Source organism: Mchenga conophoros, linkage group LG4, assembly GCF_057382185.1.
Source record: "Mchenga conophoros isolate Kocher_MC1m ecotype Shallow Benthic linkage group LG4, M_conophoros_male_GT1.1, whole genome shotgun sequence".
NCBI lineage: Eukaryota > Metazoa > Chordata > Actinopteri > Cichliformes > Cichlidae > Mchenga > Mchenga conophoros.
Genome location: NC_140529.1, coordinates 15,889,617 through 15,905,277, shown reverse-complemented (window position 1 = coordinate 15,905,277; position 15,661 = coordinate 15,889,617). Strand labels below are relative to the sequence as shown.

Sequence of the window (15,661 nt, the reverse complement as noted above, 5' to 3'; positions counted from 1 at the left end):
CTCAGAGCAAAGTGAGCTAATTAATAGGAACATTTCGTTAGCTAATTAGATTGCAGGAGAGAACAATTTTTCAATCCCCATAAGGCACCGAATATCGAAAGTCGGAGAAAAGGATTTTAAAGCCGTGGAATGAAATACAAGATGGATGGCTTATGATAAAGGACAGAGGCAGGTTGAAAGAAGACAAAATGAATATTTGATTTAATCTGAGCTCTTTCAGAATACCAATTCATTATGTGGGTGTGTGCACCTGCGCTGCCAGAATCTAATCTAAAGTGGATCTAGCCTGCTGCATTGGACATCACTTGGAGTATATGTATATAAACACACATATATATATATGTATCTCCTCAAACACAAACCACAAACTGCATCAAGTGTCCTCTTGAAAGTCAAATCCAGGGGGCAAAAATGATTTTCATTTTAAGTCAGGGCCTATGAGAAGACAAGAAAATATAAAGAGAAGCAAGGTGGGCTACAATGGAAGAACTAATGGATCCATAGTTTTTGAATACGTGGTGATAACCTACCAATCACAAATAGTGACATCCTGATTTGGAGCCACTTCTAACAGGACTTGTGTTTAGCATTGACTTAATTATGCAATCTGCATTGATCCAAAGTAAAATATCGTAACTCTGGGTCACAGAGACACGGGTCACCGCAACACGCCAGTTTTCTGTTTGCGCCGCAGTGACCGCATGACAGCAAACAAACACACAAATGCAGTCTTACTGGGTAAGATCAGGACCAGAAAATTACTACTAAATTCTTTCTAGTCCACACATGCAGGGGAGTGGAACGGAGCGAGAGTGGGAAGAAAAAAGGTCTTGACAGGAAAGAGATGTAAGTCTCCAGTCTGCTGCTCCACATAAAGAAGCAGCAAATTGATCAATAATATATTGATTTTCTTAGTAAACTTTTCTTTCTTTGAGAATTTTATGCAAATGATTGCCTGGTAGCTTCATGCTTAACTACTGCTGTGTGACCGCATGCACGCATGTCTCTCTCAACCTGTTTTCCTTTTCAATCACACAATGCAGTAAGAGCTGTGCATTAAGGACTGTTGGTGACAATAAGTAGGATGAATAGCTGGCCTCACAAAAGCTGTGTTTAGGGTTTGCTGGGATTTTTAAAGATTTACTGTGTGTAAAATGTGCTTCACACCCTTTTCCTTAATATCACAATTATTTCAATTATGTTTAAACTTAGAAGACCCAAGCAGATGTCTAACAGCACCTTGATGACTGTGACTGTGCTCGTGAATTTTTCAAAGTTCAGTATTATTCTGGTAGTATCAACACGAACAGAAAAAAAGAACAAACTTAGTAAATACTTTTGGTTTCTACATTTTATATGACTTACAGTCACTAACTGCTTTGTTAGGTACACCTGTTTCAGCTGCTTGGAAATGCAACCAATCACATGGCAGCAACTCAGCACATTTAGGCATGTAGACACGGTCAAGACAACCTGCTGGAGTTCTGACTGAGCATCAGAATGGGGGAGAAAGGTCATTTAAGTAACTTTGAACGTGGCATGTTTGTTGGTGTCAGACAGGAAGGTCTGAGTATTTCAGAAACTGCTGTGTACTGGGATTTACCTACATGACCATCTGTCGTGTTTACAAATTATGGTCTAAAAAACTGAAAATATTCATTGAATGGATGGTGGGGTCAGAATTTGATATTAACAGCATGAAATCATGGATCCATCCTGCCTTCTACCAATGGTTCAGGGTGGTGGTGGTGTAATGGTTTTGGAAGACATTTTGTTGGCACACTTAGAGCTCCTTCACACCAGCTGAGCATAGTTTAAATCTCACAGCCTACCTCAGTGTTGTTGCTGACCATGTCCATCCTTTTATAACTACAGTTTACTCATCTTCTGTTGGCTGCTTCCAGCAGGATAACACACCATATCTCATATCCTTTCAAACTGGTTTCTTGGCCATGGCATTGAGTTCACTGTACTCAAGTGGCCTCCACAGTCACCAGATCTCAATCTAATAGAGAACCTTTGGGATTTGGTGAAACTGGAGATTACGATCTGCAGCATCTCTGTGATTCTGCCATGTTAATATGGACCAAAATCTCTGAGTAGTGTTTCCAGCATCTTGTTGAAATGAAGAGTTAAAGTAGTTCTGAATGCAAAAGGAGACTCAACCCGTTACCTAATATAGTGTCCAGTGAGTGTATTTGTCTTTTACTTTACTCTTATACTGCATAAATATATGAATCTACCACAAATGAAGCAAGTATCATGTTTAATATGAAAGAAGCAAAAGTCATAAATAAAGCATGTTGAAACCTTTTACAATTCGAGACATTATGATTATAATTCTTTTATTTTCTTTAAATGTCCATGTGCAGTGTATCGGATCATGATGCTGTAAAAACATTTACTACACTTTGAATGGTGTCAGTTTGCCATATTTGGAAGCAACCACGCAGACGTTCAGTGAGCTTAATGACTTTTAACGCGGCTCTCATATTAAGCACTGACAGCAGATGGTTAGAGGAACTATCACATTTTCCCAATTCCGCTGGGATTTTACCATCCTCGTGGCTCCAAAATGACAGATTTTAATGAAGATGATGATCACCCAACTTTCCCTCTTGCTACACAGACCACAAGGCTGTCATTTTGTTTTGAGTTGTAAATCCCATACCTACCAAACAAAGCAGCACACAGATGTTGCAAGCACTGGCAGTTTGCCTAGTCCAGCTGCATTACAGCATGTTACCATGAAATCTGGTATATGGCAGGTCTGTTTTTACAAGTAAGCATGAAATACATGCTGCTGTTTATCTGGGTGTCTGTGTATTATGCAATATGTAGGAAATATTTTATCATGTGCAAGTCTGAAATGCTGACAGGCCTCCTTGGTCTGTTTTATCCTTTTATCTTCCAGCATGGTTAGACGGAACCTGGGTCAGTCCACTCGCTCCATCTATCTGGGACTGGCTTGTCTGTCCCTCAGTCTCCATGTCCTTCTGGCATTTTTTTGCCTTTCAGTCCTCCAGACTGCCTGTGTTTTTCCCACTTCTTCCTCTTCCTCCTCCATTCCCAGAACAGATACTCAACATCACGAGTCTGTCTCCCAGTCTCCTGCTTCTGATGCTGCCTCCTCAAACAAACTGCAGAGGCGCCCCCATGATGAAGTGCGTCACAAACCGACTGCAAACATGTTACACCATAAAGTCCGAGGCTCATTAAATGAGGTCGCTGAGAAGTCAAAGAAACTGATTGGAGTTGGAAAAATAATTCAGAAAGTCGATGGTCCTTCTAAGCTTGGGGCACTGTTCAAGCATCCGCTTTACAATCTGCCACAGCCAGAGCTGCAGCAAGATGATTGGCTAATGAGGCTGAAAACAGAAGAAGATGCAAAGGATACAGAAAGTCACGAAGAAGAGAACGAAGACATCTTCCCTGATGATAGTGAGTGGTGAGTAAAAAAGATGTCAAAAACACTTTAATAACATAGAAACATGAAGGGCTTTGAAAATAACCTGCCCTACGTTCTGCATCATTGTGAAGCTCCCCTAGAATAATTAACACTGGTTTCTAAAAGATTAGCTCTTCTTTAAGCTGCCCTAATTACAGTAGCCCGCTTTTCATTTGGTAACATTCAAAGGTTACTTTACTTTACTTTCTTTACTGATGTAGCTATGAAATATTAGTCCCATCCAGCAGACCTTTATGCTCACCAGCTAGCGACACCGTGCATGTCTTTAGTGTAAAATGACGATTTGACAGTAAATTAGATTTTTGTAGATCTGTAAATTTTGTAAACTAAATTAAAAAACAATATTCTGTTTTTCTAGCTAGATAGTCAAAACTAAACTGCTAATACAAACTGATTAAAAGTAAACAATTAATGTTTTAAAATCATGTGAAATAGAAAGTACATTTTCTTTCAGTTCTAAGGTTTTACACACAGGACACCATAAAAATAATCTGGTTCTTAGTGAGCTTAAAATGCAGTAAATACAACCTCAAACACCATGCCACATATGACACCATGTCATTATTTTTTAACAAAAAAATTAATTTACACTTGCTGCTACTTTAAGAATTAAGAGGGTAAATAGCAGCCCGGTGCTGCTACTTATCCTCTACCATATTAACTGGTCATCAGCAAGTTGAGGCGCCTCTATAAATGCAGAGGTTTGCAGGTCTGACGCAAAACATCAATGTAGGAAAGGTTGTAATGCTGGGTACTTCCAACCACTTTGCTGTCCATTATTCTACAGCGAGAAAGATTATTCACAAGTGGAAAACATTCAAAACAATCTTGTTAATTGACAAACGTCTTGACAATATAAGACTCTACAAGCATCAGTTAGCTATTAAATGTTAAAGGTCATGATGAGAAAAAGAGTGAACAAGAATATCTTCTTTGAAAGGATTACCATGCAGCACAGCTTAGGTTTGCAAAGTTATAGCTGAACTAACTGCAAGACTTCTGGAACAACATCCTTTGGACAGACACAAGAGGAGATGTTTGGCTATAATGCACAACGCCATGTTTGGAGAAAACCAAACACAACATATCAGCATAAACTCCTCATACCAACTGTCAAGCATGGTGATGGAGGGGTGATAATTCTGGGCTTGTTTTGCAGTCTGTTTTGATCATGAACCCTTCTGTATACCAAAGTATTCAAGAGTCAAACATCAGGTTATCTGTCCAACAGCTAAAGCTTGGCTAAAACTGGGTCATGCAACAGGACAATGATCCCAAGCACAAATTACTTAAAGTTATTACAGCTGAAGGTGATTCTCGAGGCTGTTAATGAATAATCACATGGTTTAATGCAGGGGTGTCAAACTCAAATACACAGTGGGCCAAAATTCAAAACTGGAACAAAGTCACGGGCTAACATTAATATTTATTGGAAAAAAAATCTTCCTCTAGATATAAGAATGAATCTTTTCTTATGGACTCAAACAAGTTTTGCTGAAAAACTGAATATGGAACAAGCAAAGCTTAATACTAAACAATATATATATTAGCTGTATAATACCAGTAGGCCAGCTCTAATAATAATTTGGTATGGCTTCGCGGGCCAAATGTAATTAGGCTGCGGGCCAAATTTGGCCCGCGGGCCAGAGTTTGACACCTATGGTGTGTCGCATGATGTTGTTGTTAATGTCAAGTTTAAATAGTTGTAGAACCTGGTAAGGAATTCATGTTTATTCAATAAATCCTGATATGTAAAACCTTAGAATTGAAAGAGGATGTACTTTTCTATTTCACATGATTTTGTTCTATAAGCATGTTAGCATACCGTGGGTATATAGTTTCACTCTGCCACAGAAACATGACTGTCTTTAAATTGGAATAGACTATACAACAAATTACTTTTGAAACACACTTTCATGCTTAGAAATAACTATTAAAGGAATGCAGCATCCCATTATTTCCTCGCCATGAGGCTTGTGTCACTTCATGCTGCCAAATGAATATTATGCAATGGAAGCTCTTTTTTTTTATATCACTGTGTTGCTCAACTTTCCACAGAATTGGTGTGTTTAGACTTTTAACTTATTTTAAAACTGCAGTTTGTTTCATATCTGAATTTCTGTTCATGACTAAACAGTTCTGCAGGTGTTATAGTATTATGTCTACATACTCTCCTGAAGGCAAAGCAACAGTCACGAGGAAGGCTATGACAAAGTCACATGGACAACTGATGTGGAGACCCAACCTCCCTGGCTGCGGTTCCACCTGGGCATCTCTCGCTGGGAGCTGTACAACAGGAAAGACCCCAACCTAGCTCAGCTGACTCACTATTTGGCAACACAGCGTATCCTTGGCTCAGGTGAGCACATAAGGGAGGCAGGCAGGATTAAAAGGCCAAAGAGACTGGAAGGAAAGAACAAGGCCTGGGGAATGTGCCAGAAAAATCAGAGGAAGGGGGGCAGGTACAATTTTCTTAATGAACCTCCTTTTTATCTTGCTACTCCCACAAACTACATCCTGAAATGAGACTTAGGTTGTTTTGCAATGCCACGATGAGGACAGTCAATTAGGAAACCTGCTCAGGCCATAGTCCTTCATAAATATTCTGCCAAAATATCCGTCTGTAATCTGTACTGCTTTTAGGGTGACCAAAAGAGGGACTTCTAAGGACTGCATAGTTTGATACAGCAAGTTTTCTTTACTTAAAAAATGAGCTTTTCATTACCTTGCGTTTTGAACTTGTGGTAAATTCTTCTTTATGTTCATTTGGATTCCTCTTAGCAGCTACAAAGTCACAACCCTGCTGCTTTCTCATTTTAACTGATCCGTTATTACAAACAAGCTAATCTGTAAGAGAGCCGTAGGCAAGACTGAGTATTCACTGAGTGAATAGAATAAAGTGTGCCAAAGCTCATATTTACAGCAGTGAGCATTGTCTTTGGGGAAACAAGACACATATATGGGATGATAAAGGCACAAACTGATGTATGCAAATAAAACGACAAAACACATTTAGAGAGAATGAAAGCGCAAACCCAGGAGGATTAGGTATACTGTTATATAACTCACAACTCCTTGTGGACACAAAGTGAGAGGATGAGGAAGGTGGATGTGTGAAGGTATATAGATTTCTTACAGCCCCCAGAAGAACTGCATACATGCTCTGGAACAAACAAACTATGGAATAACATGCAAGTAGAATTAAAAACAGAAGGCCAGTGTATAGAAGCTATTCAGATATTCAGACATCTCAACCTGTCAGTATAGGTTTCCTATACACCACAGTTTATGGTCAAAAGTTTATACCCAATCAACATGACCATAAACGTCATGGTAATTTGGGGTTTTTAACGACTTCTTTCAACTATTCTTTTTCCAGGGTCTAATATTTGTACAGCATACATCTTTAATAACTTTAAAAAACAAGAATTTGAATTTAATTAGGATTTCAAATATAAAATTATACATGCAGTACAGGCTCGGAGTTGTGTATACACCCTCACTGTTTGGTTAAATGTCCCTTCCTGACTTGCACCTCAACCAGAAGCTTTTGTCAGTGATCAACAAACTTCTGGCATAAATCTGGCTGGATATTTGACCACTTTCTCAGCAGGATTGGTGGAGGTGGTTTCATTTAAATTGGTTGGTTTCCTGGCATGGACCAGGCTTTTAAACATAGTCCACAAATTTTCAATAGAGTTGAGATCAGGGCTTTAAGAAAGCCATTCCATGTGTGTTTGGGATCACTGTCATGTTGGAACACCCAGTTGTGTCCAAGTTTCAACCATCAGACGTTGATTTAAGTTGAAGCTGAAGATTTTGGAGGTAGTCCTTCATGATTCTGTCCACTAAAATGCCCCAAAGCTTGATGCTACCACCACCATGCTTGATAATTGCTACAGTGGCCTTATGTTTGAAAGCCTCAAATTTACTCCTCCAAACACACCTCTTTTACAGCCAAGTAATCGACTATTTCTTGAGATGATAAAACTGGACAATTTCCAAACAGCTTTGCCATTGTCTTAGTAAGGACTCATACATGACTACAAAAACTAATTTAGGGAAATCTTTTTTCTGTTTTGTGTGTCTGAAAGTAAAATAAATCACTGAATATATCAGATTTATAAGCCACCACATATTGGTCTTAGTATCAGTCTTGAAAATCCTTTATCGATATAACTGTGGTTTCCCTGTTGATGCTTCGTGTATTTTCTTTTCAATTTCACTTGCTGTTTATTGGCTTTAGACATCAAACCCAAAACAGATAATGGATTAAAACCTTTTTCATATCATTAGCGGGGTATACACTGCATGCTGAAAAATGATGCTAAAAAGGGAGCATGTTCAAATATGAAACCAAGCATCATTAAACTTGGGAGGGACCAACAGGATCTTTGTGTGTGTGTGGCTGTATGATGCACCGCCTCACATATAGCAAAATGCACTGTGGATTACTGTCTTAATTTTATTACAAACGAGAAGCAGAATTGAGATACAGTATGTAGATATTCAGACATTCATAAAAACAAAACAGCAAACTGTGCAGCTCACATGTACATGAGAGACATAGACTGTTATATTCTCTCGCATGCTTCTCCATAAATGTAACTGCAGGCATTCAGACTTGTGCCACTTTAAAAGAGATGTTTTTAGATCCTACCTACTATTAATATCTGTTGAGAAACTCTTAGACAAATGGAAAGGGTGCATAACCGAACAAGGCTATAAAATCACATGCAAGCTGGCCCACCACTATGCACAAGTGCCTACATAAAGACTGGATGTACTATCCATAAGCAAAAAATATAAGCATAAAATATTCATGCACCTTCCTTTGCATCAACATATGCTTATGTCTACATGTTCATTTTGTGGTTGGTTCTCTTAGACAGGCAAACCCATGCTCAGCATGCTGCAGAATGAATAATGCATTGAGATTTGTGTTATATGGTGCAGATTAAGCACTAATCTCGGCTACAGGCTAATTTTCTCACTGTGTCATCCCTTTTCCCCCACATTTAGCTCTCATTCCTGCATGTACCTATATCTTGTGTAAATTTGGGTACATATTCAGAATCAGAAATACGAATTATGGATCAAAATGTGGCACAGCTTGGTTTATATTAACAATTTCTTTCTATTCATTTACAGGATTTGCTCACAGAGCCGTGGTCTGCAGCAAATAAAAGCTGTTTCTTTTTCTGAAACCTTGATTTGAACTAGTTCACTTGAAAGAGAATAAACACATGCTTCACATTGCCCAGTTGACTGAAGTGTGGATAAAGTGGGTCAGGTTTGATGGGATGAAAGAATAGGGGAGAAAAAAAAATCTAAACCGTCCGATGCAGACCTCTGTGAAGGTAAAACGGGGTGACGTTACTGGCAAAGCATGTAAATGATACTCTAATCTGCTTGTTTAGAAGCAGCAGGGAATATTTTAAGGTATCATAAATATGCAAAGGCTTTACAAGAATAACATAAGCATTAGTATTAAAAATAATGATGCATAATATTGGGCCTCAGCACTAAGATAAATCGATTTTATACATGTTTTGTTGGAGTAATGCTCAAAATGGAGGTGGCAGTTGGTGCTCTGACTATAAAACAGGCCACCATGTGGAGGAACTGATGTAATGCACTGCAGTGAATCTAAATTGTATGCATCTCTGTGATGCGTTTCTTATCAGTGGCTGATCAATATGATAAAGAGTGCTTGTGTAAGCAATGATGTGCCTTTGTATTATTGCTGTGCTCCCGATATCTACCCTCTTTGTATCTTTTAGTTCAAAAGAAAGGAGGCACCCAACTGAAACTGCTCATATCGTTCCCAAATTATGGACAAGCTCTGCTCAAACCCATGAAGTAAGACACCGGTGCAATGCAGCGATCTGAGAAACATTCATCCTGTTGTGTTTTGTGATGCTGACTAGTAAATGACAAGATGCGCTTACAGCAGCATGTTTATGTGCTCGCTTTTGTTTGTTGCACAGGCAAACCAGACATGCAGAGACTGATGTAAACCTCTTTTACTTCTCTGACTTTGAAAGACACAACGCCGAGATCGCTGCCTTTCACCTTGACAGGTACGCGTCATTACACATCCGATCGGCAGGTAGCAGGCGTCCTTGAGGGCAGGCGCACAACAGGTGACACTTCAGGCACTTGAGTATTTTGTTCATGAAGATGTCGCAGAGTGTAGAAGTGTGAAAAGGTTTTAATAGCAGTCAGTGGTAGCTGAAGAATAAAACCTGACCAAGTGTTTCATTCTTGCACTTTGCTGGATAAGTAAAGAGAAAAAGCAGCACTTCTTCGGTGGTTACTAACCCCGCTGTCGTGCCCTTGAGCAAGGTCTTGATCCTGGTGTACATGTGGAGTTTCCAGGAGGTCAGAGGATCGTAGCACTGGGCAGCTTTCTGGTGTGACAGTGCAATGCGTGAATATGATGATGGTGTTCCAGTAAACAGGACGTTAATGCTGCACACAAATAAAGATTAAAAAAAGAAAACACTTCCTGTGCTCTTGTTGACACATTGTGTTCCCTTTTTAAATGTATTTTCTTTGTACTCGCTCCATCTCTTCATCTCGCTCTGTATCTTCCTCCTTCTCAGATTGCTGGGCTTTAACAGAATCCCTCCAGTGGTTGGACGGCTCATCAATGTTACCACAGAGATCAAAGAGATTACCACCGACCGCAGGCTGTCTAAGACCTTCTTCACTTCCCCTGGTATGTGTGCAGGTGCATGTGGGTAAGTGTTGGCTCACGCCAGCACTCAGTTTATTTAACAAAAACGAACTATTGGACTGAATTCTGCTAAAATCTTTATTTTTAATATATGGCTGTCTCTCTAGCTGGGAACGTGTGTTTCTATGGGCAGTGTGAATACTACTGCTCAGTGGAGCACCCGGTGTGCGGTCAGCCACATATGCTGGAGGTTTCCCTGGCTACCATGCTGCCTGACCTCACCATTGCCCCTCGCAGGTCCTGGAGGTCCCCATGGAGGCGATCTTACAGCCGCACCAAGCTTGCACAGTGGGTTCACTGATCATACCTCAGTCTGACTAACATACAGAATGTAGTTTAATACAACTGAACAGAGTACATGTTTAGAAACGTCCTAACTGTGAGTGGGAAACTGCCTGAATGGAATTATATATTTAGTGATATTAGGTTAATTGGTGATTGTAAATTGTCCATAGCTGTGAATGTGAGAAAGGCTGTCTGTCTCTCTGTGGGTGTACACCACCTCTCACCTTATTGCAGCTGGGCTAGCATCCAGTCCCCCCACGACCCTGAATTGTTTAAATGGGGATGGATGGATGGACTGATGACATTATATTGAGTGGCCTGTTTTGAAACAAGACTTTTAGGAGTCTAGGAGTTTCGTTGGATGTCGTCTGTTAATGGTTTTTCTTTTTAAAGGTAAAAATATTGGAATGCTTTGTTAATGAGTCACTTCTAATGATCACAGTGTCTTTCTTTTAAACAATCTGAACCCCAGCTCAATAGAAGGATGATTACTAACCCTGTAGTAATATTGCTTACAATCTAATACAGCCAGTACAAGATAATAGAAACAGTTCCTGCGTGTATTTTAGGTATTAGTAAAATACTGTCTATTAAGCAGCTCTGATGGAACTTTTGATAAGTGTGTGCATAGAGTGTAAATAAAGATCTAGATTTAGACCAGGGGTGTGAAACATAAGGCCCTTGGGCCAGAACTGGCCCTGCAAACATTTTGGACTTTTAATGGTATTTTCATAAATTTTATAGCTTGTCCTGCTGATAAACATCTCATACTACAAAAATAATGTAACAGATAAAAAAGTTAAGAAACATGAGAAGAAAGTTACTGTTTTTTCACTATTGCTATAGAATTTTTTTTTCCAATGTAACCACATTAAAAAACAAAAATAAAAGTAAAAAAAAAAATTGACATTTTCTGTTAATTAACAAATCTGTCCACTTTATAATTACAGGACAGTCTGGCCGATTAGTTACCAGAATGTTGTTGAATTTTACACTTTTTTTTTTTTTTTACAATTTCGGCCCAAAGAGTTGTGCTGACTTGTTTCTTTCATTAACGGCAGCAGCAGCATTTCTTTATCACGTAGAAATACTGAGACATTGCACTTCTTTTTCTTATATTGAGATGTCTCAGGGATTAAATGTGCAGTTAAGCTACTTTGCACTGGGGAGTTTCACTGGTCCAGCTTACTTAAGATCAAAGTGGGCTGTATGTGGCCCATGATGTTAAACGAGTTTGACGTTCCTGGTCTAAAGCGTTTAGAGAATCGTGGGTGTTTGCCGCCCTCTAGTGGTATCTGTAAAGACTTGCAAGATGTAAACAATCTTAAAACAAATAGGCACTATATCCAGAATCTGCATTCTTTTTAATGATAAAGTTTTGAATTCAAACATCTGAGTTAACCTAAACTACAAAATGAGGTGACAGCAAAGGTGAACTGCACTAACTCGAACCCCAAAAGCAGAAAAATGTGAAGGGAAGCAATAAAAACTGTTAACAGGGAGGCCATGATCTGTTTTCCTTTGTCTGTCTGAGTGTCTCTGTTCTTTTGTTCCCAGGTGGGAAAAAGACCCAGCTTACTGTGATACAGTGAAGCAGACACCTCCTTACAATCAAGGAACCAGACTGGTGGATCTCATAGATATGGCTGTCCTGGACTTCCTCATGAGTCAGTTAGGCCCATTTGTTTGTTGGTTGATAGGAGTCACTCATCTGTATAACGCTCCTTATTTTCTTTTTTTCCTAAGGAATTTTAACAAACTGAATCAGTAAAGTAGCAGTGTGATGCTCCCTACAGTTGCATTAAGAGCTTTTTAAAGAATATTTTTAACAGTGTCATGAACCTTAAATGATATTTGATTGTTTTCCATCTGAAGGCAACATGGACAGACATCACTATGAGACGTTTGAGCAATTTGGCAACAACACTTTTCTTCTGCACCTTGATAATGGACGGGCGTGAGTACCAAAACTTTGATCCTTCTTATCTCGTGTTACACTTGATTTCTTCCTCAGGTGTCAGGTTAGTTTTTCGTCATTAAATGTTTTTGATCCTGTTTTTTGTTTTTTTAGGTTTGGGCGTCACTCTCAAGATGAGCCATCCATTCTAGCTCCATTGCAGCAGTGTTGCAGGTAAAACAAGAAAAAAGATGTGTGCTTACTGATCTGTGCGCTGAAAAATGATGGACGGGGGGACAGGTGTAAGAAAAGAGTCAGTGTCAAGTTTTCAAATGTGTATAAACCCACAAGGTGTGATAGAAATTCTCAACTCTAGCGAAGAAGTGCATCAAATTAGTAACATTTCTGCATTAAGATGTCTAAAAACAACTAAGCTAATGCCACTTGTTGCCTGATGGATTTATATTATCCTCACATCACACCATTCTCATGATCTCGATACCTCAGAAACAGCTTGAGCGACTATTTTCAAATTTAAGATGACATGATTGGATTTTGGTCCCCAAAGGTAAAGTTATTATGAGTCAACCTCTCATACGTCAAATTCTCATCAATCTAATATGTCCTTTACGCCTCAGCTTAAGGAAATTCTTCAAGCCTGTAACGTCACAAAATGTGCCTCATGAATGTTTAATAGAAGAAGATGACAATGCAGAGGTCAAAGGTCACTTTGGCATGATGAGATTATGCTAAAACGTATTTTCTGGCCACAAGATATCATGCAGTGGAAGAGTATTGTGTAATGAAACTACGGGCTGTTAATGTTGGAGACCCACCTTGAAATGAAAGCAGGTGTACAGCACTCAGAGGCTGCGAGCTTAAAGCAGCAGCTTCTGTTTCTGAGGCTTTGTCTGCTGTTATGGCTGTGACTTTAGTTGCCAAACATACGTACACCCTATATTTGTATTAAATTCCTACAAGGCCTTTAAGATGTGATATTCATGGTAAAATCTCATAGTTGTTTATGGCATTTCCCAAGCTGTTTTATACAGAAATACTACAACAACATTCAAAAAACTCATAAAGGAATTTTAATGTGATTGCTTTGACCACAGTAATAATGTTAGCTGCTGTAGCTCTATGGGTAATCAAGCTATTAAATGGTAAGTGGGCAATTAACATTACATTAGCAAGTGTTCATTTTATCTAGTTTGTTAGAATACATTTACATAATCTCAGTGTAACACGGCTAAAAGGTTAAAACAACATAATGTTTGGGAACAGGATTTGTACCTGAGTCAGCAGAGGTGTAAATAATATTACATGATCCCACAACATAGCATCAAACTACTTCTTTTATTAATAAATTATCAAAAGACGACCAAAGGTGGAAACGATATGGTGCATATGGTTAAAAGATTTTAAAATTACATGCTTTAGTTTAAATATATTTCTTTCCCAGTTTTTTTTCCTTTTCCAAAATCTTCTCGATCCCCTTACACGACTTATCTCCACAGGATCCGTCGCTCCACCTTCCTCCGCTTGCGTCTGCTGTCTCTTCCTGATTTCCGACTGAGCGACATCATGCGGGAATCGCTGACTCAGGATCCTTTGTCACGAGTGGCCCCTCTCCTCTCAGAAGCACATCTGTCCGCGTTGGACCGGCGCCTTGCAAAAGTTCTGCAAGTAGTGCAGACGTGTCAGGAAAAGCATGATGACGTCATTTACAATGACATAGAGGGACACGATCAAGGACCACGATCAGCTGTTACAGCCTGACTGAATATAGAAAAACATTCAATTACACCTGACATATAGATTATTGTCCCACTGTTACCTTACCAATACTCTTTTTCATATTTTTGACAAACTACAACAAAACATCAAACCAACAAACATATGCAAAAATACAAATACACAAATCAAAATGTTCAAATTTACATGAAAAAAACAAAACAAAACATGCAGCAAACTACACACTTGATGTTTACTTAAAGTTTTTTTTTTTTAATATCTATGTCTTTTACAAAGTTTTAAATAAAGGAGTCCTCAAACCATCTCATTGTAGACATTATTCATTCTTTAAGGTCTGACACCATTTTTCTTCTCCAGCGTACAACTTTCTATCTAATGGGGTGTTTTCCCCTCCCAAAACAATGCTTAAGTAATGAGGAATAATAATGTTTGCTTATTTTTATTACACGCAATTACGTTTTTCTGGATATAAGAACCAATAACTTTGGAGTTCTATGGAATTTCTTTTGAAATCATTTTCTAGCATCGCTGTGATCTCTTCATTGCTCTGCACTCTCAAACATAATTTAGTGCACATGTCAGTTATATTTTTATTTTAACCGTTTGGTGTTAAAAGTGTTTGCATAGGTTGAGTGTACGTTACAGCTGATCTCTAAATCTCTGTTTAGATTATTAATGTCATATTTTTCATCAAATTATTTATTTCAACTTTGCAAATGAGTTAGATTGAATATTACAGACACATGTGCAATGTCGCTCAAGAGGAACACACTATAGACTATAGCATAATTAGTATCTCATCTATTTTCTTGTTATGACATCAACATAAAAAGTAAATGACCTGCACTTACGGATATTTGTATGTTTGCTTTGGGCGACACAATAAGTGAGTCTGGGAAGGTATGCAGTGGTTCGCATGTAGGTGTTTATGAAGACAATGACAAAAGGTGACAACATGGAGAGGTGTGACAGAGAGTTTATCATGAGGTACAAGAGCAGATGGTCGACACTCTAGGGAACAAACACCAGACATATAAATTAAAACCCCTAAAAAGCATCAGTATGAAAGAGGACATGTATTCTTAATCAAAACGCCAACCACACCGTGAAAAAATCCATCCATCCATTCGCTTCCGCTTCCCATTTTCAGGGTCGCGGGAGCCTATCCCAGCTGTCATAGGGCAAGAGGCAGGGTACACCCTGGACAGGTCACCAGTCTGTCGCAGGGCCAACACACAGGGACAGACAACCATTCGCACTCACATTCACTCGCACATTCACACCTAGTGACAAGGTCCTGTCACATCAACACCCTGGTTAAGAAAGCCCGTCAGCGTCTCTTCTTCCTCAGAAGACTTAGAGACTTCCATCTGCCACTGAAGGTGCTCAAGAACTTCTACTCCTGCACCATCGAGAGCGTCCTGACGGCAAACATCTGCACCTGGTTTGGGAACAGCACCAAGCAGGACAGACGAGATCTGCAAAGAGTGGTGCGCTCGGCCGAACGCATCAT

At 39.1% G+C, this 15,661-nt stretch overlaps 1 protein-coding gene across 1 annotated transcript; it reads left to right on the top strand.

Moving 5' to 3' along the window:
- Positions 1-710: 710 nt before the first annotated feature.
- Positions 711-14,450, top strand: LOC146575775 (extracellular serine/threonine protein kinase FAM20C-like). Its single transcript, XM_085270639.1, has 11 exons — positions 711-846; positions 2,915-3,448; positions 5,650-5,828; positions 9,253-9,331; positions 9,460-9,552; positions 10,078-10,193; positions 10,319-10,499; positions 12,054-12,163; positions 12,372-12,453; positions 12,568-12,627; positions 13,911-14,450. Exons 2-11 carry the CDS (start codon positions 2,916-2,918, stop codon positions 14,170-14,172), a joined length of 1,695 nt encoding a protein of 564 aa, XP_085126765.1. The 5' UTR covers positions 711-846; position 2,915; the 3' UTR covers positions 14,173-14,450.
- Positions 14,451-15,661: the final 1,211 nt, after the last annotated feature.